General features: G+C 37.4%; 2 protein-coding genes across 3 annotated transcripts in view; one reads left to right on the forward strand and one right to left on the reverse strand.

Moving 5' to 3' along the window:
• The first annotated feature begins 785 nt into the window (after nt 1–785).
• clul1 (clusterin-like 1 (retinal)) lies at nt 786–19,118 on the forward strand. Its single transcript, XM_052128874.1, has 9 exons — nt 786–852; nt 3,349–3,493; nt 3,662–3,810; nt 5,046–5,216; nt 5,440–5,875; nt 5,999–6,121; nt 6,511–6,725; nt 18,266–18,444; nt 18,739–19,118. Exons 2-9 carry the CDS (start codon nt 3,391–3,393, stop codon nt 18,755–18,757), a joined length of 1,395 nt encoding a protein of 464 aa, XP_051984834.1. The 5' UTR covers nt 786–852; nt 3,349–3,390; the 3' UTR covers nt 18,758–19,118.
• Nucleotides 19,119–19,293: 175 nt separating this feature from the next.
• Nucleotides 19,294–27,421, reverse strand: part of yes1 (YES proto-oncogene 1, Src family tyrosine kinase) — a 57,955-nt gene continuing 49,827 nt past the window's right edge. For both annotated transcript variants that reach the window (XM_052128872.1, XM_052128871.1), the window contains exons 11-12: nt 25,494–25,625; nt 19,294–21,645 (exon numbers count right to left, since the gene is read on the reverse strand). In XM_052128872.1, coding sequence (XP_051984832.1) covers nt 21,437–21,645; nt 25,494–25,625 — 341 coding nt within the window. In that variant the 3' untranslated portion in view covers nt 19,294–21,436. The remainder of the gene's footprint in view (nt 21,646–25,493; nt 25,626–27,421) is intronic.

Raw genomic sequence — 27,421 nt, forward strand, 5'->3', positions numbered from 1 at the left:
ACTGTTTATAAATCTTTAAAAAATAAAGTAGCTGCCCAGTCACATAAATATTCCTGCATTGTTTCATATGTTGATAACAACTGATTTAGCTTTGCTGCATACTGTATATTTACAGACTGTAAATATTATAATAAGAACCTATAATGCAGCATTTGTAATGCCCAATTCCCAATGCTTTCAAACTCCTCGTGGTGGCGTAGTGACTCGCCTCAATCCAGGTGGTGGAGGACAAATCTGAGACCATCAATCTGCACATCTTATCACGTGGCTTGTTGAGCATGTTACCGCAGAGACAAATCATATGTGGAGGTTTCACGCTATTCTCCGCAGCATCCACACACAACTCAGCATGCGCCCCACCGAGAGCGAATCACATTATAGCCTCTACGAGGAGGTGACTCTACCCTTCCTAGCAACCGGGCCAATTTGGTTTCTTGAGAGACCTGCCTGGAGTCACTCAGCACACCTTGGATTTGAACTCGTGACTCCAGGGTGGTAGTCAGTGTCTTTACTCGCTGAGCTACCCAGGCCAATAATGCAGTATTTAACAATTAGACCACATAAGATAATAAATACATACAGTATCAAAATTATCTGTGGTTATATGAAAGTCATACATGTATTTAAAATAAGTGTACTGAGTATGGCACAAAAAAAGGCTGTTTACTAGTGTTGATGGCTGGATTACGTCAGGCCCCAACCTTTCAATACTTTAATTGGATCACCTCTGGTGCGACACTGCATAAATAGAACCATCCAGGTACAGATAAACAGCACACCTTCCTTCGACACAGAAAATAACATAATACCATCACACACACTGTGCAGTCAGGCATTAGAGAGAATTTTCTGGTGAGTTCTTTTTAGATTAAGATGATGCTGTTTACTAGATATTTCCTTATTATCTAGTGTATAGATTGTAGTCAAATCATTACTGTTTTTATCTGGAAGTGAGTGTGCTTTATTCAAGGGAATAGATTTGGGGGTGGGGTGGTGGTGGGGGGGGGTGTTTGAGGCATTGAATCTATGCACCTAGCTTTATCCATATTTCATGAACTACATTGATCAAGGCACAAATACTTATCTTTCACACTTGAGACATTTAATTGACCAGTACTGTAAAATACAAACTATGGAGAGTATTTGACTATGGAAGAAAATAATATATGTTAAACATCAACATGCTTACAACATGCAATGTTGATGTTTGATGACCTAATAGTAAACAAATCACTAATAACAATAGAAGACATGCACATTTACTCCATTGTAAGGGTTATAATTTTAGGATATGAGAACTACAGATACTAGATAATAGAATTTTAAATGCACAGTATAAAGTTAGCTGAGTCCTTTATTTGCTAATTACTTAATTACTTAAGCAGTGATTCTATGGCTTTAAAAGCACATCCTCCTTTTTGCTAATGCAGACACTATTGTGTAATCCCCTCGAATTGGGGCGCGAATACCATTGGTGGGAGAAAATTACATTGATTGATTGAGGGTGATTGTTTTACCAGCACTCAGACACATGACATATGACTCAACAGCTTTACAACATAAGCTTTTGACTTGAACTTACCAAATTGGAACTTTGTTTTGTAAGGTTTAGACAACAGATTGCCATGAAGCAAAGCTGGTGAACTTCTCATTTCTAATAAACCAATATACCTTTTGTGGAATTTTCTCACGTCTCTCAGTACTAACTGTATTGATTTTCTGCATTGCACCTCTGGATCTTACAACTGTAGTCTGAGACTTAGTTCAATGTCTAAAATGCCTTGTCTTTCAAGATAACGCCTTTCATGTCTTCTCTGATCTTGTAAACAATCAATTTCTCAGTTCTAAATTCACTGTTTGCCAAATCAAAGGTATGGTAACATCGGAGTTCAGTTTATTAAGGGATCAATTAAATTAAGTCACAAGACTTTTAAGATGTATATAAAATCTTTGCATCTTTGGTTGATAATGTGAACTTATTGCCACATTCTGTAATAATTTTAAAGGAATATTCTGGGTTCATTACAAGTTAAGCTCAATCGACAGCATTTGTGGCATGATGTTGATTATCACAAAAATAAATAAAAAAAATAAGTTACAGTGAGGCATTTACAATGGATATAAATGGGGCTAAGCCTTAAATGTTAAAATACTAATTTCTTCAAAAGTATTGCCAGAATATGTTAACAAATTGCGTGTTAACACGATTTTAGTGTGATAAAATCGCATACTAACCATTTCTGTGTAGTTATATCCAAATTTACAACTTTGTTGCCATAATGATGTAACAATGCAAACCCTAAAATGACTGTAAAATTTAAGCAACTTTACTGCTCAAATAATACATGAAATTTAACAGAAGAATTAATGTACATGCTTTTATAAAATTATAAGCTTCATATTTTTGCTTTTTAATCCTCCAAAAATTGGCCCCGTTCACTTCTATTGTAAGTGTCTCACTATAACCTTGATTTTTGCTTCTTTTCTTTTTCAAAAAAAAAAGGTGGGGCGAGTCAAATTATTATTATTATTATTATTTGTGGTGATCAACATTATGGCACAAAATCTGTTGATTGAGCTTAACTTGAATTGAATCAGGAATATTCCTTTAATTACCTATGTCACATTTTGTGCATACCCCTTAATCCCAGAAAAGACACTTCTGAGAGCCATTGGGTCGCTTATAATCTGGAAATATCTAGATGCAGATTAAAGAATGGATTACAATTCTAAATTGATCTGACAATAAACTAAAGATGGACAGACATACCACATGACAGAAATGTATACAAGTACAAACGAAACAGTGAAATAAATTATTTTAATTTAATAGATGCAGTGCTACTCAGTGGTTACTCACTGGTATTACTACTACAAATCTCTGTGGGAGACAGCAAAGTGACTGATGCTGGGTGTGCAAGAAGATGATAAATAGAGATGGTTCAACAAACTACTGTTAAGGGATTGTTTACTCAAAAATGACAGTTCTGTCATCATTTACTCACCATTTAGTTATAAATTAACCAATTTGACTTTCCTTCCTCTGTGGAACACAAAATTAGATGTTAGGCAGAGAGACTCAATCTCCAATATTTTTCATTGTATCTTTTCCCCCATACTGAGGATGTCATCAAACATCTGCCTAAAACATCTCCTTTTTGTTCCACTGAAAATAGGAAGTCATATGGCTTTGAAACAATACGAATGTGATTAAATTATGACCGAAATTTCCATTTTGGATGAACTATCTCTTTAAGGATGATATTAGTTATGTTTAAACATGTCTCATTCAGAAATAGGTCTGCTAATAAAATGAAGTATTAAGGCAAATATTTGTTTCTTTAACAGGTTTTCTTTATCATCTGAGACTTAAAAGGATAGTTGCTGAGGATGAGGGTGTTGATACTCTCTCTGGTTTTACTGGCATCTCTGGGGGCCTTTTATTGCGTCCCTGATACAGCACTGCCTCTGGTTTCAGCCGACACTCTCAAACGTGAGTCTTGAAGTGCTGAATATCATAAATAGGTTCTCCACTCCTGTTGAATGAATTTACTAATGCCAGGAACAGCAGATCCCGGCATAAATCATGATACAGAATATGTGAACAAAATGACCTGAAAATGCGCTCACTGATTTACAGTATGTGTTGATGGTGTTTCAGGCCTGTCTATCGAAGGCGAGAAGCTGGTGGATCAGGAGGTGAGCAAGGCACTGTATGGAATCAAACAAATGAAGGAGGTGATGGCCAGAAATGAGGAGAAGCACACAAATCTCATGAATTCTCTCAGGCATAGCGGGGAGAAGAAGAAGGTCTGTGCTCACATGCATGAGCCAGTGCTGCAATGTTAAAATTCATAATTAAATGGGGAGAGGACTATACTATGTTCACATGACTTTCCCCTCTCTCTACTCCACATCATTTCCTTTCATCTCTGTACTGTTCTTGAAATAAAAATGACAGAGAACTGAATACCATTGTGCTATTAAAGGTATCACCAAAATGTTCACCAAAAAAATTATTCTCTCATCATTTACTCACCCTCATGCCATCCCAGATGTGTATGTCTTTATTTCTTCTGCAGAACACAAATTCATATTTTTAGAATGTTTCAGCTCTGTAGGCAGGAGCGGACTGGCCATAGGGAGAATCGTGACTTTTCCCGGTGGGCTGACCATGAAACGGGGCCAAATGGGTTGTGACTGGCTGAAGAGGGGAGCAAAACAGTGCTGCTATATGCCGAAGGGGCCACTATATGCGAGCTATGGACAGAGAGAGTTGGCAATGTAGAGTGTAAAAGAAAATGCTCTGTTAGCAGGCATGCCGATGATGGTGATGATGATGTAGGTCCATACAATGCAAGCGAATGGTGGCCAGAACTCTGAAGGTCCAATTATCACATAAAGGCATCATAAAAGTAATCCATACGACTCCAGTGGTTTAATCCATGTCTTCTGAAGTGATTCAATGGTTTTCTGGGTGTGAACAGACCAAAATATATTTCCTTTTTCACCATAAATCTTAACAGCAGTCTCCTTGGCGATTATGATTTCAAGCTCAATTACACTTCCTAGCACCATCTAGAGCTTTGCACATGTGTCAAACACTATGAAGTGGAATCGAGCTTGAAATCATAATTGCACCTAGAGACTTCGATGGCAAGATGCACATTGAAAAAGGAGTTATATTTTGGTTTGTTCTCGCTCAAAACCGATTGGATCACTTCAGAAGACATCGATTAAAACACTGGAGTCATATGAATTACTTTCATAATGCCTTTGTGTGATATTTAGACCTTCAGAGTTCTGGCCACCATTTACTTGCAATGTGAGGGCCAACAGAGCAGAAATATTTTTCTAAAAATCTTAATTTGTGTTCTGCAGAAGAAAAACGTCATACACATCTGGGATGGCATGTGGGTCATCAAGTACATGAGTAAATGATAAAACATTTAACATTTTACTGAAGCCTGCCACAACAAAAATCAAATATTCTTCTATTAGACTTCTATATTCTATCTATCTATTATACCTTCTTGTACCACTAGGGGGCAGCAGAGATAGCCCATGAGGTAGTAAAGAAACTAAATGAAGCCGAGGAGCAGTGTAAGGAGTCTCTTAAATCCTCCTGGGAGGAATGCCGACCTTGTCTGGAGGACACCTGTAAGAACTTCTATATCAACACCTGTCGCCGCGGCTTCGCCACCTTCACTAATAAAGTACAGAACCATAATTCACCTGCACCATTTAAACTGAACGCATCCCTTTTTCCAAATACTGTGACATACTGAGAGCAGAAACATAATAGATCCATATTTTTCTGTGCTTACATGTTTAGTAGATATTCACATCCATATTAACATGAAAAAGTGGTTGAATGTGTGATACAAAGGAATCAACTTCCTACACTATTATACTACATTATACTTCTCTTCTCCACAGATACAGAACTTCTTCCAAAGACTGAGCTCTCGCTTGGGTCCTCGTGATACTCAGGATGAGGTAGTGTTGAACCAGAGTGCGGAGAATCCTGACCTGGATGTGGTGAGAATCAAGGACTCCTTCAACAACCTCCTCACTAAGGTTGGAACCCTGGTCAATCGCAGCGTGGTGCTGGTTTCCCATTTCCACCATGAGCTGGACCAGGCTCTGCACAAAGCCTTCAGCCCTAAGCTCCAGGAGGACAGGGGAAGTGAGCTGGGACTCAAGCCTGCCAACAAAGCCCTGGATTCTGCCTTCCTGCAGGGGGTGGGCCTGGATGATGTGCTGGAGTCCTTCTTTGACTTTGGCAGAAGTGTGCTGGAGGAGTTTGGGGCAGTGGTCACACAAGTGTTCAGCGACCTTCATGAAACTGTGAAGGAGACAGAGAAAGGGAGAGGTAATTTGTCCTAATACATAGGTTCATGCAATAATACACATGTACAGAGTTCCCTAAGATCAATTAAAGAGTCCTGCATGCATTAATCAACTTTCTTTGTATGTGTTTGTGTGTTTACCCCAGAGAAGAACGTCTTCCCCCTGTTCCTACAGAACAAAAGACTTTGCAGAGATCTACGCAGGCAATCCTCAGAGTGCTGGCAGCTACAGAGCAAGTGTGAGGCCTGCCAGGGAACCTTATTGACTGGTAACAAAAACATCTAACTAAGTTCAGATAACAAGGATTAATCTTATTGTTAAAAGGATAGCAAAATCAAAAATGAAAATTGTACTGTCAATCACTCACCATGATGTTGTTCCAAACCTTTATGACTTTTTTTGTTCCATGAAAAACAAAAGGGCATGTTAGGCAGATCTCAGTCACCATTTACTTTTATTGAATTGGGAAAAGATGCAATGAAATTAAAAGGTGACTGAGTTGAACATAATATGTCCTTTTGTGATGGCAGAAAGTCATACAGGTTTGGAACAACATGAGGGTAAGTAGGTGATGGAGGAATTATTATAAAAAACATTTTTTTTTAGCCCTTTAACTTCAAACATGGAGCTTATTTGTGTGTAATTTATGAGTAACAGATTGCCCAAATATAAAGGAGCTGCATGTGGAGCTTGATGAGGCTTCTCAGCTTTTGGAGGTGTCAAAACAGCAGTATGAGGAGGTGCTGGACATTGTGCAACATCATACTGATGACACTATCAACTGGCTCAGCAACATGGCCTCTGACTTTGGTTGGGTGACCGAGTTTACCAACAACAACACCACCCCTGAGAACATCTTCAGCATCGCAACGGTAAGACACTAACAAAAAAGTACCAAAAAAAATACCAAGTTACTACCATTTTCTTTTTTTTTTTCTTTTTTAAATTTATGGCAATTGAAAAAAAAAAAACTAAATAAAAAGCGGTGTTACAATCAAGGAATTTAAAATATGTAATAGAAAGTATTAAAATTGTCCATGTAACTTCGGATTATTTGTTTTCTTGTTTTTGTCTTCAAAATGAAATAACCAATAAACCGTTCATCACATTTCCATTATATCTCTTTATCACACCACAGCAATTTATGTTGTATCTGCTTGTTTTTCAGTTTAAAAACAAATAGCCAAAAACAAGAAAAAAAGTCATTCATGCATAATCCGTGTATCATTTGTTCTTTTCATATTCAATTAAGAATCCAAAATCGGAAAAACTAAAAACTACTTTTTCAGTAATCATTTACAAAACCAATATTAAAAAATAAACAGCAAGTTGTTTTTCGTACTTTTATACTCCAGTTAAAAATAGAAATTGGAAACATGGCCACGGGATGGTTATATCTTCATATAATATTTATATATTTTTTTGTCTTTGTAACAAGGTAAAAGGGAAAGGAGGAGGTGAGAACCGGCTTAACAACATAAATAATTATTTAATAATTAACTTAAACAAAAAGACCGGGGAGCCCCCAGCATTACATACTATGATTTCTACATGTTCAATCCAAGTTTCATGTACAACAGTAAAGAGAAATGTCATCATATGGGAAGAATTACAAAGAAATAGCCACTTTTGAAACAGAAAAACAAAAAGAAAAGGTTAGAGTGGGCAAAGGAATACAGACATTGGACAACAGTTATCCCTATTGAGCTTTTGTGGGATCAGCTAGACTAAAAGATGGGCATCCAGGCATTGCTGGAACAGGCATCGGCGACCTCTCTGAAATGGCTATGCTGGGGAAAAAAACGTTATATTCCAGAATAATATCTGTTTATTATGGGCGGATTCATTTTCAGCACCTATCTAGATTCTAACTCACTCATTCTTCTGCCTGGATGCTCAGATAGTTATAAAAAATAGGTTTGGTGAATTAACACAGGCAACACTATAAGTCAAATGAAGCCATTTGCTCTTTTGACATAAATAGCCTCCTTATTCAGGGGGTCATTTTCAGCACCTATCTAGATTCTAACTCACTCATTCTTCTGTCTAGATGCTCAGAAAGTCATAAAATAGGTTTGGCGGATTCATAAATGCAACACTATATATCCCATAAAGCATTCGTTTGTATTTAAATAGACAGTCTTATTATTCAGAGTGATAATAATAAGGCAGAGCCATTTTTATCCACCTGTCTGGATTCTAACTCCCTCAATCTTCTAGCTGGATGCTCAGATAGTCATAAAATAGATTTTGTGAAATAATAAATGCAACACTGTATTTCTATCAGGAAGACACGCAGGCTTGAGTGAAGTTTGAGATGCCATTTATTTGATAGATGTAAAACGGGAGGTGATGTCTCTCTCTTTGGCGTAGGCCCCGTCCGGCAGTCCGAGGTAGTTGTACCCGGAACCGTCATGTCCTGCCGGAGATAGGAGGTAGGGGTGAGCAACCTACCCCCCCTGCGGGACAGGGCTCAACTGGTGCTGGTGGGGAGGTGGAGGTTGCAGTGTTAGCACACCGAAACAGCAATGTGATTGATTGTGAGCGGACTTATAAAGCATTGGCTTACGTGCAATTGGCTAGGAGTTACCCAGCTAATGATGTGATGATGTGCACCTGCTGGTCTTCCCGCTAGAACTACGCTGCACTTCCATTTCCTATTGAGCATTTACACAATCTATGACTTTGTGTACAGGAGGTTCTTTAGAGAGGTCAAACAGGTCATAATAGTCTCTCTCAAAAAGTGTTGTCTAGAACAATTATCATAGTAAACACACACAAATCTATAATCACAGATAGTCATTCTGAATAATACAGAAATATTTTCTGTAAAGAAAACAAGTCTCACCATTGCAAACTCAACCAAACATCTATCAAAATCACAATTCATCCTTGTCTCAAATGCAGTAAATAAAAGGCACACAATTTTTCAACTATAAAAATAGTTAATTATTGAAAAACTTAAAAGGTTATTCTGCCATCCCAAAGGAGGGCTTTGTTCCTTGACCCCATGTTAGAATGTTTGCCAAATATTAAACAATGCCAGGATGTAACAAGGTAGTTGAAGTTGTTAATCTACACAATGTGCTTTTTATGTGCTAAATCTATAATTTCTTGCTAAATAAAATCAGTTATGTTTCAATGTTACAATAATGATTTTCATGTTAATGGCTTTTTTGCGATACAAGGGATGCAATGTGTCATGGTGGTCAAGCGATACACTGCCTCACCCAAAATAACAAGATGGCACATCCTGTGGTGTCTTTACTTTGAAAGTAATTGATGCAAAATAGCTCTATGTTATAGAGCTCATCTGTGAAGAACACTTATCCTCCTAAACTGTCAATTCCTTAAAGCATTATCTTTGGAAACACAATGTAGAATAATTATGGTGTATATAGTCTGCTGATGTCTAATTTATGTTTGATTTCTCTGTATGATCAAATTGCTTCTTTTCTTCTTTTTTAGTTTTCATAATGTGTACTCAGAGAGGAGCTAAGTGTTTTCCTAAACGACAAAGGGAGTGTTAGAATTAAGGAAGGAAATTAGAGAAATTAGGCTGGAACTCTTCTCTAAAACAGCAGTATGTTTAATGTTATTGCAAAGTATTTTAGAGAAAACTTTTTCCAGTGTGCTTAGATTTGTTTCTCAGAATTTCACCTGTACCATTTAGATTTAATAGGGTGCAAAATATCTTTTACAATGCATAGTGTGCATTCATGTTATCCTTCTCACTTTAATTGGTTATTTTTAGATGACCTGAGCCAGCTGTGCCATGACTATGGGGAGGAATGTAGTGATAATAACTGGGTAATAGGGGTGTACAATATGACCAAAATCGTATATCACTATATGAATAATTTTATATCACGATAACAATATATATCAAAATATAGTAAAAGATTTCAATAAAATCAATAAAAAACTGATTTATAAACTAAATAGCCTTATTGTAATGCCTATTTTTGGAACTCCAGTCAGTGAATTAAATACTTTATAAATGAAAACTTCCTCTTTATAGAGAAAAACACAATGTCAAAGTAAATAAATAATATATAAAAAAATCAACTTGTTTTCAAAAATCTACCTTACCAAAATACTCAATTTCACAGTATGCCACATTTCAGTTTGAAATATTGTTAACCATTATTATTATTATTATAAACTTTCCTCAATAAACTTAAGATCTTCTCAAAGCAATGTGAGAAAGAAAATAAAACATAAGTAAACAACAAAATATACAACAGAAATAAACAATTCTTGAAGAGAAAAAAAATCTAATAAACATAACATCTGGCAAAATAAGTAAACAACCAAATTATGGCGCAGTTCATCTTTTGTATTTCATGATATTCTTTTGTGTGCTTTATTTTGAGGTTGTAAAACAGATTGCTTGAATTATGAGTGATTATATCGTCGTGCGACACAGTTAGCAGAATAGATTTGTCTGCTCTGTGCTGGCTTTTGTGAACCCACAACACAGACGTTGCACCTGTTTTAATAACAAGCTTGACCTGTTTGGGTGTCATTCCATTCTGTGGAGATATCTCCTGTCTCTGGAGCGTAAATATTAGACAGCCTGCAGTATTCACGCACACTTCGGAGTTCCAGAGACAGCACGCACCAGAGTCACTTGAAACATTCACGTGTCAGATGAGAAGAATATTTAGCACTTTTGAAGTGCCAAAAGCGCAATGAAGGTCATTCAATTAGCTTGTGTGGCCACAGAAAAATTTAAAATGCTGGAAAATACCTTTCCATGTTTCTTCAATTCTCTCAGTCTCGAGTGATCAGGGCTGGACTGGTAATCTGGCATACCGGGCATTTTCTCAGTGGGCCGACGCACTTTGGGGCTGATAAGGGGCAGACTGGCCACCGGGAGAACCTTGTGAACCGGTGGGTTGGCTGAGAAACGTGTTGAATGGGCCGGGATAAGTTGAAATGTACCGTCGCTTTATGCAGAACGGACCCCAAAAACGGTGCAGCGATATGCAGAAAAGGACAAGTTTTAGGCCAGTTGCCATGTAAAATCCGGGGCTGATTTCTCTTCCCAGTCCAACACTGCACGTGTTGCCCTGCCCACAGATAGAGAAGACCACGCTGTGTGCATGGACATTTACATATTGCAGTATAGGCTACACAATATAACAAAGTCTCTATCGATTGACACTTTAAATCGTCACGATATATATCATCATATCGCCCAGCCCTACTGGGTAAGTACCCAGTCCACCAACAGTTACAGTGTCTGTCCGTAACATTGCTGAAAGATCATACATTTTTTGCGTTATTTTGGATTAGTGTTTCCCGACTGCTGTGCCACACTAGTGTGTTGACAGGTTGTCAGGTGTGCCGTGGAAAATTATCAATCCCCCCACCCACCATATATCATTGATGATATATCCGCTGACATTGAGTGTTGTACTCGAAAAATTATTTAACTAGTGGAAAATTTGCACTTCAGGTTGATGAATCAAGAGACATAAGTGAACATTCCCAGCTGTTAGCAAATGTGTGCTTTGTGGATTGTGAAATCATCAGAGAGAAAAAAATTTTTTGCAAAGAGTTGCCATCAAAACAACAGGAGAGGAAATATTTCGAGTGACATCCGATTATATTAAACATGGAGGACTAAAATGGGAAAACTGTGTAAGTGTGTGTACCGATGTTGCAGCATCTATTACCGGGCCTACCAAGGGATTCGTCAGCAGAGTCAAAGAGAAAAATCCAAATGTTGTGGTCACACACTTTTTTTTATCAAGAGGCACTTGAGCCAAGATGTTACCAAAAGAGCTGTCGGACATGTTGGACGGTGCAGTGCGGATTGTCATCTTTCTAAAAACAAAACCTTTGAAAAGCAGCCTATAAGCCACCTTATGTGAGGAGATGGAGGAAGACCATCAGACTTTATTGTTTCATATGGAGGTCTGATAGCTGTCCAGTGGTAAAGTATTGTTGTGTATGTATGAACTGAGGGAAGAACTAAAAATCTTCTTAACAGCAGAAAAATCGCAGTACGCATTGCTGTTGGCAGATGAGGAATGGTGTGCAAGGCTAGCATACACGGTGGACATTTTTGATTTTAAATTGCCTATGACTGCTGCAATCAGTGGTACCACCAATCTTGTGTTCAGGGACAAAGTGCATTTTCTATGTTTGCCTGTTACAATTATGTAGGACACATTCAAACAGGTTTAATGAAATATATCATTTGAATAAAATGGTGTATAGGACATACAGAATTATCTTGCTTTTGTTACTACACTAAACCAATTTTCATGAATATCTGAGCATCCAGCAAGAGGAATCAGGGAAGTAGAATCCAGGCAGGTTGGTAAAAATGACCCCGCCCAGTTTTTACCCAACTGAATAACAAGTTTGTCTATATTATTTGTATCAAATGCCAGGGGGGACATTTAGTGTTGCTTGTGGTAATATACCAAACCTATTTTTATGACTATCTGAACATTCATCTAGAATATTGAGTGAGGTAGATTCCAGGCAGGTAGGTAAAAATGAACCCGCCCAGTTATTACCCCCTGAATAATAAGACTGTCAAAAGAATCAAATACAGTATGGGACATGAGGTGTTGCTTGTGTTAATATGCCAAAACTATTTTTATGTCTATCTGAGCATCCAGACAGAAGAATGAAGAAGGTAGAATCCAGGCAAATGAGTACAAATGACCTGCCCAGTTTTTACCCCCCCTGAATATTAAGACTGTCTATGTCAATAGAATGACATATATTATGGGACATACTTGTGTCAATCCACCAAATCCATTTTCAAGACATTTATTTGGCATTTCAATTGTTTGAGCTCCCAGACAAAAAAATGAGGGAGGTAGAATCCAGGAAGGTAGGTTAAATCATCCTGCCCAGTTATTACCTCCTGAATTATGAGGATATTTATTTCAAAATAGTCAAATAAATACAGTGTTGCTTGTTTTAGCCACCAGCCATAAGAATGAGGAAAGTAGAATCTAGGCACGTGGGTAAAAATGACTCAGCCCAGTTATTACCCCCTGAATAATAAGACTGTTTATGTCCAAATAGTCAAATGCTTAATTTGACTTATAGTGTTGCCTGTGTTAATTCAACAAACCTATTTTTATGACTATCTGAGCATCCAGGCAGAAGAATGAGTGAGTTAGTATCTAGATAGGTGCTGAAAATGAATCCACCCATAATAAACAGATATTATCCTGGTACATGACAATGTTTTTTTCTGCCAATGTTGAAAGATAGACAATTACAGCACATTTCTTGTGACTACTGCATGTATCATTTACAACTAACAGGTTTATGAAATAAAATACTAATAACAAATAATTACCATCATTCCTGTCCCAAAGAAACCCAAAATCACACAAATGAATGACTACAGACCAGTCGCTCTGACGTCTGTGGTCATGAAGTCATTTGAGAGACTAGTGTTGGCCCACCTGAAGGACATCACTGGACCCTTTCTAATTCCCTTTCAATTTGCGATACAGCATCTTATTGAGCAAACAGGTCTGTGAATAATGCAGTCAACATGGGATTGCATCATATTCTGCAATATCTGGACAGATCAGGGTCAAATGCAAGGATCCTTTTTGTGGACTTCAGTTTGGCTGTCAACACCATCATCCCAGCTATTCTCTGGACTAAATTGCATCAATTCTCTGTTCCCATGTCTATCTGTCAGTGGACCACCAGCTTTCTGATGGGCAGGCAGCAGCTAGTGAGACAGGGGAAATTCACTTCCAGCACATGTACGATTATCACTGGTGCCCCCCAGGGATATGTGCTCTCCTCACTACTCTTCTCCATGTGTACCAATGACTGCACCGCCAAGGACCACTATGTCAAGTTCCTGAAGTTTGCAGATGACACTACTGTCATCGACCTCATCCAAGATGACGATGAGTCAGTATACAGAAGAGAGGTTGAACAGCTGTCTCAGTGGTGCTGTCAAAACAACCTGGAGATGAACACACTCAAAACAGTGCAGATGATAGTGGACTTTAGGAGGAACACCCCATCATTATCCCCCCTCACCATTATAAACAGCACTGTGGCAGCAGTGGAGTCATACAGGTTCCTGGGCACTACCATCTCACAGGACCTGAAGAGGGAGATACACATCGACTCCATTGTTAAAAAGGCCCAGCAGAGGTTGTACTTCCTTCATCAGCTGAGGAAGTTCAACCTGCCACAGGCGGTGCTGATACAGTTCTACACAGCAGTCATTGAGTCTGTCCTCTGCACTTCAGTAACTGTCTGGTTTGTTTCAGCTATGAAATCGGACATCAGAAGACTACAAAGGACAGTTCGGACTGCTGAGAGGATTATTGGTTGCCCCCTGCCCTCCCTTTAAGAACTATACACTTCCAGAGTGAGGAAAAGGATCTGGAAAAATCACTCTGGACTCCACTCACCCAGCCCACTAACTTTTTGAACTGTTACTTCTGGCAGGCGCTTCAGAGCACTGAGCACCAGAACCGTCAGGCACAGGAACAGTTTTTTCCCTCAAGCTATCCATCTCATGAATAGTTAAAACAGCCCCATTGAGCAATAATAATGTGCAATACACAGCTTAGTCTATTTATATTTATCCAACATTCCCTCTTCTGCCATACATTCCCTTGCATCTGTATATTTGTATACAAACAGATTTGTATTTGTACATAAATATCAGAATTAGGTACAACACCTGAACTATCGGAAACAACATGCCGAACTGATCCCGTGTGATCATGTTGGTGAAAAGGCATTTATTCTGAATAAAATGAGTGAGGAAGGACAGATGACATTGCAGGTTTAACCAATCAGTATAGATAGTTGTCACTTCATCCACTTGTGCAAATCAAATATTACGATTTTACACTTATTTTATGTGCTTGAATAAAAAAAAAAGAAAAAGAGAAAAATATTCATTTATTATGAATCATTAATTTCAAAAAGGTTTTAAATCAAATTTTCAAGGTAATCATATATACATGATACAAATACATACACTGTATAAAAAAACTGCATGGATTTGACAATATTTAACATTAATTTTAACAATAAAATACTACTTTCAGAATTTTACTGTAAAATCAATGGAGACTGTGCCATTTTCTGTTATCACACAAAAATAACAATATCACACTGCATTGTGGGATAATTGTGTTTTGTTTGAATGGTAAATTTGACTTACTTATGAATGAATGTTACATAGTACTTTTCAGACACTACACTCAAAGCACTTTACACAGTCAACAGGGTACTCTCCTCAACCACCATCAGTGTGCAGCATCCACAGTGTGCTCACCACACACCAGCTATTGGTGGCAAGGAGAAAGTGGAGTGATTGAGCCAATAAATGGATGGGGATTATTAGGAAGCCATGATTGACAAAGGCCAATGGGTGGGAATTTGGCCAGGACACCAGGGTTACCCCCCTACTTTTTTCAAGAAATGTCATGGGATTATTAATTACCACAGAGAGTTAAGAACTCAGTTTAACGTCACATCCAAAGGACAGTGGCTTTTTGCAGCATAGTGTCCCCATCACTATACTGGGGCAATAGGATCCTACACAGTCTGCAGGGTGGACACCACCTGCTGGACTCCATAATACCTCTTCCATCAGCAACCTTAGTTTCCCCAGGAGGTCTCCCATTCAGGTACTGACAAGGCTCAACCCTGCTTAGCTTCAGTAGGCAACCGGTCTTGAGCTACAGAGTGATATGGCTACCGGCAATTTACAGTAAATAAATGTTTTCCTAGCTGGTGCAATTTTTATTAAAGAACATTATTCTTTGCACTGTGTGACGGAGAAAATTTGTTCAATTTAGAGATTGACTTTGTCTGATCAAGATGTGTAGTCTACACTATAGGATGCATTTGTAAGAAAAAGATAAATGGTTGTAATCAAAAAATGAGGTAGTGATGCTTGCAATGCCAGACTGTGATTTGATTGATCTGTTAATGCACATAAACTTTTAGTAGAGTTGGCAAACAGGTACACACAGAAATCAGCTCACAGCATACATAACTTAATAATGGTGACAATTTACAAACATTGCAGGTTAAATATATAAGTGTGATAATTGTGATTCTACAATACAGCACTGCTACATTACAGAAATGTAATGGCTCTGTTCAGAGTAAATTCACAGTATATAGTTGTCTTTTAATTGTAATAAACTGTAGAACTTCTACTGTAAAATATACTGTGGAAGTCATGCAACTTGGTGCCAGGAATTTACTGGAAACTCACACAATTTGTTTTTACAGTGTATGTAAATAATCATGAATCATGAGTCATTAATATCAGGATGTATTCTTAGGGTACTCAATTTGACCTGAATAAGGTCAAATGATAAGGGTCTAAAGGGGTCCTCTATGTTTTAGTTTTTGTGGTCACATGACAACCGAATGTTGGTCACACCACCAAACTGAACAAAAGTATTAACAATATTTTTAAATGAAATCGTTTCACTATTTATACATTTTTTAAAAGAAATAAATAGTTATAAAAGATTATTACAAACTTAAGCCAACATTTCATTTGAGAATTTCAGCTTTTAATGAGAATATTATGTCTCCCGACAGTTAAATCACATTTTTTATTTTAATATATATATTCACAATTCCTGACATTTAATCATAGAAAACTTTCCCTGTCTTAGCTCAGTTAGGAACACTACTTTATTTTAAGAATGATAAATGTCAGAATAATAGTAGAGAGAATCATTTTTTCAGCTTTTATTTCTTTCATCACATTCCAAGATGTCGCTGGAATTTTGGCCCATTCTTCCAGACAGAACTGGTGTAACGGAGTCAGGTTTGTAGGCCTTCTTCCTCGCATATGCTTTTTCAGTTCTGCCTACAAATTTTCAATCAGATTGAGGTCAGGGCTTTGTGATGGCCACTCCAATACCTTGACTTTGTTTTCCTTAAGCCATTTTGCCACAACTTATGAAGGTATGCTTGGGGTCATTGTCCATTGGAAGACCCATTTGTGACTGAGCTTTAACTTCTTGGCTGACAGCTTGAGATGTTGCTACAATATATCCACATAATTTTCCTTCCTCATGATGCCATCTATTTTGTGAAGTGCACCAGTACCTCCATCCCTCCCATCAAAGCACACACACATACAACAACATAATTCTGCCACCCCATGCTTCATGGTTGGGATGGTGTTCTTCGGTTTGAAAGCCTCACCCCTTTTCCTCCAAACAAAACGATGGTCATTATGGCCAAACAGTTACATTTTTGTTTCATTACACCAGAGGATATTTATCCAAAAAAGTATGATATTTGTCCCATGTCCACTGTAGTCTGGCTTTTTATGGTGGTTTTAGAGCAGTTAATTATTTCTTGCTGAGCAGCCTTTCAGGTTATATTGATATTTGTTTTGTTTTTCTGTGAATTTGGATACTTGTCTGCCTGTTACCTCCAGCATCTTTACAAGGTCCTTTGCTGTATTTCTGGGATTGTTTTGCACTTTTCACACCAAACTACGTTCATCTCTAGTTGACAGATTATGTCAGTATGATGGCTGCATGGTCCCATGGTGTTTATACTTGTACTATTGTTTGTACAGATGAACGCATTACCTTCAGGCATTTGGAAATTGTGCCCAAGGAAACCAGACTTGTGGAAGTCCACCATTTTTTTCTAAGGCCTTGGCTGATTTCTTTTGACATCCACAGGTACACCTCCAATCAGAAGCTAATTGGCTAATTATCTAAAGGCTTGACATCATTTTCTGGAATTTTCCAAGCTGCTTAAAGGCACAGTTATGTAAACTTCTGACCCGGTGGAATAGTGATATAGTCAGTTAAAAGTTAAATAATCTGTCTGTAAACAATTGCTGGAAAAAATATTTGTGTTATGCACAGAGTAGATTAAACTAAATTACTTGCCAAAACTAGTTTACTAATATTAAATCTGTGGAGTGGTTAAAAATGTCTTCAACCTTTTTCAAATGTCTTCAACCTAAGTGTATGTAAACTTCTGACTTAAAATGTGTAATATATATATATAAAAATCACAATGACGTCAAACTTAAAAATTGAAAACATGTTCATCATAGTGTATGTATATTTAAGTAATTGTTAATTGCATTAATCTATTTTTGAATAACTTGATAAATCCAGGAAAATAAAATAAAAACTGAGCATCACATCATTGACCCATATACAGTATCAAAGTACCATCATATTGCTATCTGATATCCTCTCTGTACCATGGTATGGCCACAGTACTTTATGAGAAAGAATAAAATTGATCTGGATTGGAGGTAAGGTAGTTACAGTAAAAGTAACTGTACAAATATCTGTATCAGACCATCAGGCTTCATACAATACTAGGTAGAAAAATCTGAAAATTGATTATACTCTTTAATCCTAAACAAGCCATTTGTGATTAGGTTGTGGCACAGACTGAAGAGGGCGACATCACCCAAGCAGCAGACACTCAAGTGGAAGTCAATATCCTAAACTCCCCCACTCTCACCCTGACTGTACCTGCTGATCTCAAGCTGCAGGATCCAGCGTTCATCCAATATGTGACACAGGAGGCTCTGGGCATGTATAAACAGATGGCCAGGTGAGATATGTTCAAATTAAACTCGCATCAGGCAACATGACAGTATTGTAACTGAATACACTTACCAGCATAAACTTAATCAGTAAAACCAAGCAATGGTTAACATTCTAACGAAAAAAATATAAAAGAATATCCCATTGTCTAATCAGATAAATGTTTTTTGGGTTTGTTTGTACAAGAGATACAAAGAATCAGATAACAGATTGTCTGTAGATTAGGCAGCGACAATCAGTTCAGACTTGCCTTTAAAAAGTTATTTAACAATGTTCAAATACTTTTATTTGTACTTTTCAGGCATGATGATGTGAAATGAAACTAGAAGTCTCATTTTCATCCCAGCACTAACCTGGACACACAATCTTATCCTGTTAAAATTATGTCTGCTCATATTCTATGCAATGTTTATTTAAAATCAATGTATATGTCTCTTTGTTTCATCATTTATTTTAGGGTGTCATCATGTAACTGCAATTAAATTGTGTAACACAACTGGTGTTAAATTACCTACATATCAAGATGTCAGTCCTATCAGAAATTATTCACATTGTGATTGTCAACAGGTGTATTTTTAACAACTATTCAATAATAGAGCAAGTAATTTACTTTCAGTGCAAAACCATTTGATTAGTTGACTATGTAAATGTATTCACTTGGGGAAAAATATAGACAATAAACCTGAGTACATTTTTTATTTTATTCTCTTAAAGGCTACCTTTCTGTCGCTAAGAGATAATTAATGGTTTAAGGATCAACTGATAAAACAATTGTATTAATGTCTGTATTCGGGTCAGAATGTCTGTACCTGTTTTTGTAGAGATTTCAAATAATCCTCAGTCAGTTAAAAGCATTATTTAAAATTTTATTTTTTTACTGTACAAATTCTTCAGATTAGTAATCATAACCATTGTCTCACAACAAATGTCCTCATCATTTAGTTAAAACTCCGCATTGGAGACCCTCACTTTACAACCTACCAGAGTTATCTCTCTTTTTTTTAAAGACACAAGGAACATACTTGATAAAAGAGTTTCGCAGAAACTTGCCTGTATCCCTTTTAAAACAGGAGGTGGTGATGAGAAAGATGTGTGGGCAGTATCCTGGATAAAGACATAGGAGACAATAAGGTCCCTGAGACAAAGGGCTCACATACATGAGGACAAAAGCAAGGCCTCTCTCTAAATACAGAAAGATACACAACAAAAGGGAGAAGAAACCCAGTAACAAATTAGCCCTCCAAATATTTCCAGAGATGACCGTCTTCTGTTTCATAGCAAGTTCTTGTCTTGTCGTGGATTAAATTAACCCATTAACTCAAATATTAAGACCTACTCTGTAACATTAGTGTAAAAACTGTACCTTTGCCCTTCTCCATTAGACTTATAATATTTCATCTTACAATTTAAGAGATAAAGGATAACATCGAACAGTAATAAGCAGTGTTGGTGAAGCTATTTAAAGCTTTTGCTACACTCAGGTTGGAGGGCAAATTCTACTCATTCCATCAAAACTTTGGTTAGTAAATGGTCTTAATCTGCAGTACCTGAATATTTCAGTGTTCATGCCAAAACTAAGAAAATGTAACACCTCCACAAGTAGCAAACATCGTATGTCATCATAGTGACAGATAAAAAGTGTCAAACATCAGACTTTCTTCACAACTAATTTCTTTTTTAAGAAACTTGCAAAAGAGACAAAAATGGATCAGCTTAAAATTATTTTAGCAAGTTCACATTCGTATGCCAGGATGAAGAAACCGTTTCTCTTGAAATACTTACATAGAAAGTGTTATATATGAAGTAATCTGTAAAAAGAGCAATAAATCTATGTCCTTCATTTAGTACATGAGGTTGGAAACACTATAAATGAAGTGGCATGAAAACAAAAACCTTATACATCAAAAAGAAAATCAGTCATTACTGTTGTGATATTTAGTGTTAAACTGTTGGGTTTAAACATCATCATAAGGACTGGTCAGATCTAGCATTTCTTTATTCATTGGTCTTTCTGCTAAATTACTGTTGGAGAATCTAAGACAAAATAAGATTTGTACATTTGCGATATGTTCAACTTTTTGCTTTGAAAATGTGCAGTTGGTTGAAATGGCAAAGCAGAAATGCATTGTGAAAATAGAGGCTTCCCAATATGAATCCTCCCCCAGGATATGATTTCAAGTTCTCATCAAAATCTTGATAGAATTGAGACTGATTAAAACTAAAATGAAAGAACATATGAAAATTATGATTTACTGTTTTAGAGGATATAAATCCACCCCTGTTATCAATCTTATAATTTCAAATTCTCACTCTGGATAGTTCCCTCATGCTCACATCCATCTGTCTCTCTCTCTCTATAAATGTCCTCTGTCTTTCTCTGACTTCCACAGTCCTGTCCCAGCAATGGCACAGTCTCTGGTAGCGCCAACAGATTCAACCACAGTTATTGGTCACTTGTAATAACCTACTCAACTACTACTAAAAAACAAAGCAACATTACAATCAGAATAGGATTTAGTGTCCAAATGAAAAATAACACAGGCAAAGGGAATAATAAAAAAAATGATATAAAAATTAAATGAAAAAACAAAATGTAATTTTGTGCAACTGTGAACCAGCCATTAGCATTAAGCTTTTTGCTTTCCTCACAGCTCCCTCTGTCTGCACTGCAAGATAACCCAGCAGATCTCTGGAAGCATGATATGGTCCTGTTCCAATGCCTCTAACAAACACACACCGCCCATCAACTCCACCACACACACATTCTCGGGCAAAGAGCTGCCTGAAAAAAGCCATTCTATGATCATTTTCGGTGTTTAATGCGCTAATCAAGTTTAGAAATTTGACTCTGGGGGGAAAGGAAAGAAAAAGAGAGAAAAAAACATCTCTTTAGGACAAGTGCGCTGGGGAACTGTAGGGAAGAGGTGCCACAATGGGTTTGGAAACCATCCTGCTGCCTTATTAGCATGTTGTTGTGAGTCTCTAGCCCTTTAGGGTCTCTACAGGTTGTCTCCAGGCTGGTACTGAGGCTCAGTGGCGGTGAAATAGTCCTCCAGGAAGGACTGGATGTACTCGAAAGTGGGCCGCTCATCGGGCTCCTTCTTCCAGCAGAGTCGCATCATTTCGTGCAACGACTCCGGGCAGCCCTGAGGACACGGCATCCTGTAGCCCCGCTCCACCTGCTCCAACACTTCTCTGTTCACCATGCCTGCAAACAAGAGTTGATCTGAAGTCAGTTTGTGTAACCACCCACTGTTGAGGGGACCAGACAGTCTCAGGCAGAATGTAAGGGGTGTGTAATTACAGCGTTGCTTGGAATTCACAGAGGATGACAGCTTTGAGGTAAAAAGGGGACAGACAAACTGGTGCCATGTTACAGGAAAAGGAAGTTTAAAGCACTCTCTGAGGAAGGAGACTTTTCCTGGACTCAGCGCCTGTGAATCAAAGCATTGGCTACTGAGGCGAACACACATCAATAAAATCCTTGAAAATTTATTGTCATATTATTTGTGACTATGAGCATGCAAGATACACAGTGAGCTTTGAAAGCCCAGCCCACTTTCATTACACCGCAATGACTCACAGGCATAATGACTCAACAGTTAGGCTTAATAAAATCACAAGTCAATAGATCTCGCATAAGTGGAGAGCTAGAAAGCTGCTAAACTTTCTGCTGTGTCTTGGATGGAAATGTCTAAGACTATGAAAGCAAAGTGTTGTCATATTTCAGATTCTATATTTTTCCTATGATACCAGTTCTATTCACATTCAGAAGTTTCTTTCTGGATCCTCACTTTCAAAAAATTCCTGTTTTTATGGTAATATGATACAGTGCTGGTCTCAGATGGTAATACCAGATAAAATAGTCCTTAAATTAATGTACCATTGTATTAACATGGTACTTCAGGTACTTCCAGGAATGCCATGGCACATGTCCAAGTACCATGGTACATGTATAAAAAAATATATAAATGGTATTACCATTCTACCATTTCCAAAAACTCTGGTAGTACTATTTGATACTTTTACCCCATGTTGCGCAAACTCTTACAAAAATCCCTTAGGAATTGACATGCATTCAAACATGTACAACAGACGACTGTGTGGTCCAATTTTGAAATTATACATTTAACTTTGGTAAGCACTTTCATCTAAAATAGACTTCGTCCAAATTAGCATATCATCATAGTATGTACACAATTTAACAAAGAATGTACTTAAAAAAAAAAAGCATGTTCTTAAGGTATACAGGTGAGTAGTATGAATACATTCTGGACATTAGACGTAAACCGATCGGGTTACGGCTCGATTTTACTGATTAATCGTGCCAATAGTTGCTTTTTGGAACTATCGGTAATCGGTTCTACAGTATTAAGTATAAACAACTTGGTTCTACAGTATAAAGGCACTGTCACATTTACAGTCATCTCAAATGAAATTTGCACAGTGGACTTCCGGTGATGAAGAATTCCCCCTTTGTGTCTCCAACTTAATATCTTGTGAATAAAAAACTTTAAAAAAAAACAAACAACAACTGATGAATCTGCTGAAATAAACAGAAATAAAATAAAAATAACATGTTAAAAAATTTACGCAATTATTCATGTCTCCAGAACGTAATAAAGAATATATGTATCATTGGAGCAACTCAAGCTTGAAGTGCCAGCTGTGTAGGTTATGCGCAGCTCTACAGAGAACAAACCACACTCAGGCTTGCTTGACTCTTGCGTGGCACAGAGGAATCCAGCAACATTTGCAGTGAAAACCTTTATTAGACTTAAAATTAATAACATTAACCAACGCGCTTTGGCACGTAGGCCTTCATCAGGGTTAGGATAAAAATACACTACATGCTCATTTAAAACCACTCTGATCAAAAGCACACTTAAAGAACCAATCATATTGGGCTCTGGAATTGAATACCTGCTAGTTATTAGATTAACTAGGGACGTGCATTACCTCGATCATTTAATCAGTCACGATACTTAACTAATCACAGTGTCAGAATGGTGTCTCAAATAGATAACAATTCACTAGAACACCTCACAAATGGCCATATTAAAAATATAGATGTAAAAATATTATTAATCCAGACACAATTTTTCAACACCAATCAAAAAACAACAGAAATCAACAACACTTGGCACTTGCGATAGAACAAGATTTGAACACGTTTTTGAGTACAAAGAGCTGGACACTATAGAATGGAGAGATCTTGAGACATATTTTCATAAGACGTTTCAAATAATGGTTAACTTGAAACACAGACCGAAAAAACACTGTGTTTATGACATGATGCAACCAAAGATGCTCCAAAAGCACCAGTCTGACACGTTTACATTGACATGTATTTAGTAAAACCCTGACTCAATTTGTAATACATTTATCTCGGACAGATTGGCAAATTAAATTGCAAAATGAATGGCTATGGACAGTAGGCCAACGATAGGCTGTTCAATAACATGGAAATAAACAATATATTGCCTTCTTTTCTGGTATAGTTAGTGTCCATTCTTCTATGGGATAGTTAAGTGTCCCTTGGATGCGCACTTCACAATCTAGCCGGATGTAGTAGGTCATCCATCATATTTAAATCTTTCATAGGTCATATTTCTTGCCAATTTAATCAATGTTGACATACTACTCCATTGACATACTGCTTCTGGAATCCTATACATTGTGAAAGTATGTATATTCGGACCCAGGGTTAGAGTACATTTTAGCTTGAGGTGCCATGCTCAAAGTCAAAATGGTGATGGCTCAAGGATAGCTATTACTGGGGTTCAAACCTACAACCTTTTGGCTCCCAGCCAAGATCTTTAACCACAAAGCCACCCCACAACAGGTAAATGCATTTGAGTAAATTTACCACATAAATCCAGCCTAATCTAGGATTCCACATGGAAGCAGATGCCCATCAATAATGGACTGACTCTAACAGTGTACGACTGAATGATTGATGAATTGCATAACTCAGTTTATGATGTGCAGCATCACTGAGGCTTTAGGTAAGCACTACAAAAGACAAAAGCTGGGCAGTGCAGGGAGATATGGACTGATGGTGGTAAATAAGAACTGGTGCTTTGTCAGTCCTTCATGCCTACATCAGCCAGATGGCTATTTCAGAGTAGTAATTACACACCCAGCAGTCCCACTTTGCTCCAGCAGGGGACACAGTGGACTCTGCATCTTTCAGACTGTCTAAACCTTGTTGGTGCTCCTGGAAACCAACCTACCTGAAGAGTTTAGTCACAACACCACTCTAACACACCTGCCTGTAATTTATCAGGTGAACCCAAAGACCTTGAGCTAGCTCAGATGTGTCAAGAAGGATGCAGATCTTCAGAAAAATAATAATAAAATAAAATAAAATAAACACCACCACCCTGCGATGGACTGGCGACCTGTCCAGGGTGTCCCCCGCCTTTTGCCCAATGTTAGCTGGGATAGGCTCCAGCCCCCCGCGACCTTGTACACAGGATAAGCGGTTGACGATGGATGGATGGATGGAAACACCACCACCACCAAAGTAGTAGATATGGTGAACAATATTTTTTTTTATTGTTCTTTAATAAGGTGACTTCAATTTCAGTCTGATTTTCATGCAAAGTTGATGTATGCCTTGAGAGCATGTGAAATGTAGCTCACAGGTTGTATGGACTACTTTCATAGTGGGTTTTATTAATTTGTTTCGTGTTTGACATTTTTGGAGTTAGAAGCTTGATATACATGGTCACAATGAGCTGCCATTGTATGAAAATAAGCTGTCCAAATATTCTTCAAACATTCTTGCATTGAGTTCCAGAGGAAAAATAATAGGATGTATGTTTGGAAGGAAATTAGTGCAAGTAAACAATCAATTTTAATTTTTTGCAATTATTCCTTTCAATAGATATGGCAGTTTAACTTACTGAAGGTGAACTGAACATACAGGTAAATTAAAATGTAATTCTGACAAAACTATGGAAGAGTATGAGATTTCATACAAGGTTATATAAATTATAAATGACATGAATCTGGGACAGAATGTATTATGTGTATTGTTTCTCTTCTCACCTGGATATGGCACTCTGCCTTTAGTCACCAGCTCAGTCAGCAGAATACCAAAGGACCAGACATCAGATTTGATGGTGAATCGTCCGTACAGAGCTGCCTCAGGTGCAGTCCACTTAATGGGAAACTTGGCTCCTAAAGAAACAATGGCACGGTTACACAATCTCTAAATTACTGCAGTGGAGTCAATGACTATTACTAAAGCAAAGCATTTGTCAGCATTTTAAAGCATCCCTGTCGACGACTCTATCATTCACTGGATTTGAGTGGTAACAAATTTAAATGGTATTATTTTTGATAATTTGCCATTTAATTGATAATGAAATTATAGGACAAGAAATGAGTTTGGGACATGATGCAGGCATGACGCAGCTTGTGTGCGCTAACTGCTAGTTGCAGAGTCAGTTCTGACAGGTGGAGTTTCATATGATTTCTCAAGCCAGGTGTTAATAATAAAAACTGTTTCCTGTTCTTGGATTGGGTGCCCAGCTACACTGTAATGTTCAAGCACTTGTAGTGCAGTCAATGCAACAACTCAGACTAAACCTACTAGGTGCTCTCCAATGGTAGTGCACTGAGGGCAAATAAACAAAATGCCAGCTAATCAAAACCGAGATTTTAGATGGCCTGTCCACCCAAAATGGGTAATTAAGATCAATAGATCCAATCTTGTTTTAGTTTTTTTTGTTTTTATATGTTTTTCATTTTTACATTATAACAAAAGTTTATTATTTTACATTATCCTTTTTACCTTATTTGTCAAGTATGCATTGTATTTATTTATTTTTTTCTAATATGATGTACCTTGATTTGCACTGTCTTTGTTTTATTTCTGTGCAGCTCATTTGAAAACGCTTTGGCAATACGAATGTAAAAATAATTGTCATGCCAATTAAGCACCTTAAAACTGAAAAAACAAGAACAAAACAGAAGAAAGAGAGATTGAGAGAGAGAGGGGGGAGAAGGAGAATGTTGAAAGACAGAGAGCTGAGCAGATTGAATGTTGCACAGAGAACTGTTAACCCAATCAGGCCCAGAAACCATTTTATAGGGTACAATCCCTCCCACACATCAATCATCCAAGATTATCAGAGACATCTGCAAATATTTCCAGTATGTACAATGAATAAGCTTGCAGTTTTATGAGATTTCATTTTTCACTGACCAAAGGTTTTTGCTCTGTCAAGCTTTTCTGCGATGACAAATAATAATCCTCCATTTATGCACCATGTAGACAAGTATGCTTATTCTTTACAGTCGCAGTGCAAAATATATTTCTGCACAATGGCTTTGTTGCCAATAACAGCATTGTTCCTGGCCAAAGATGGTGTTATCTACTATAGCACCTTTTGTGAATGACCATTTCCTCTTTTAACATTAATGAAAGAGGTCTGATTTTGTGGCTTTCTTAGTATAAAACCAAAAAAAAACCAAAAACAATGATCGTTCCAACTGCAAATAAACAATGCACTAATGAAAATGCCATTCCAAATGTGTATGACGAATATTTCTCTGTATCTCAGCTCTGTAGGTCCTCACAACGCAAGTGAATGGTGACCAGAACTCATAAGGTCAAAAAAGCATAAAAAGGCAGCATAAATGTAATCCATACGAATATGGTGGTAAAATCCATATCTTCTGAAGTGATATGATACATAGGTGTGGGTGAGAAACTGATACATTTTTAAGTCCTGTTTCACTATAAATCTACACCCTTGGCCAGCCCCAACCAGTAAGGTGGCTGAATGTGAAGGTGTAGATTAACAGTAACAAAGAACAAAAAAGTGATCTGTTTCTCACCACACCTATCATATCACTTCAGAAGATATGGATTTAACCACTGGAGTCATATGGATTACTTTTATACTGTCTTTATGTCCTTTTTGGACCTTCGGAATTCTGATAACCATTCACTTGCATTTTTAGGACCA

Source organism: Xyrauchen texanus, chromosome 6, assembly GCF_025860055.1.
Source record: "Xyrauchen texanus isolate HMW12.3.18 chromosome 6, RBS_HiC_50CHRs, whole genome shotgun sequence".
Taxonomy (NCBI): Eukaryota; Metazoa; Chordata; class Actinopteri; order Cypriniformes; family Catostomidae; genus Xyrauchen; species Xyrauchen texanus.

Bases quoted from the DNA above. Each gene is read 5' to 3' on its own strand.
- clul1 (XM_052128874.1), top strand. From the start codon at position 3,391: ATGAGGGTGTTGATACTCTCTCTGGTTTTACTGGCATCTCTGGGGGCC. The intron at 3,811-5,045 runs GTCTGTGCTCAC...TTGTACCACTAG, and splicing joins ATAGCGGGGAGAAGAAGAAG to GGGGCAGCAGAGATAGCCCA. The intron at 6,726-18,265 runs GTAAGACACTAA...ATTTGTGATTAG, and splicing joins ACATCTTCAGCATCGCAACG to GTTGTGGCACAGACTGAAGA.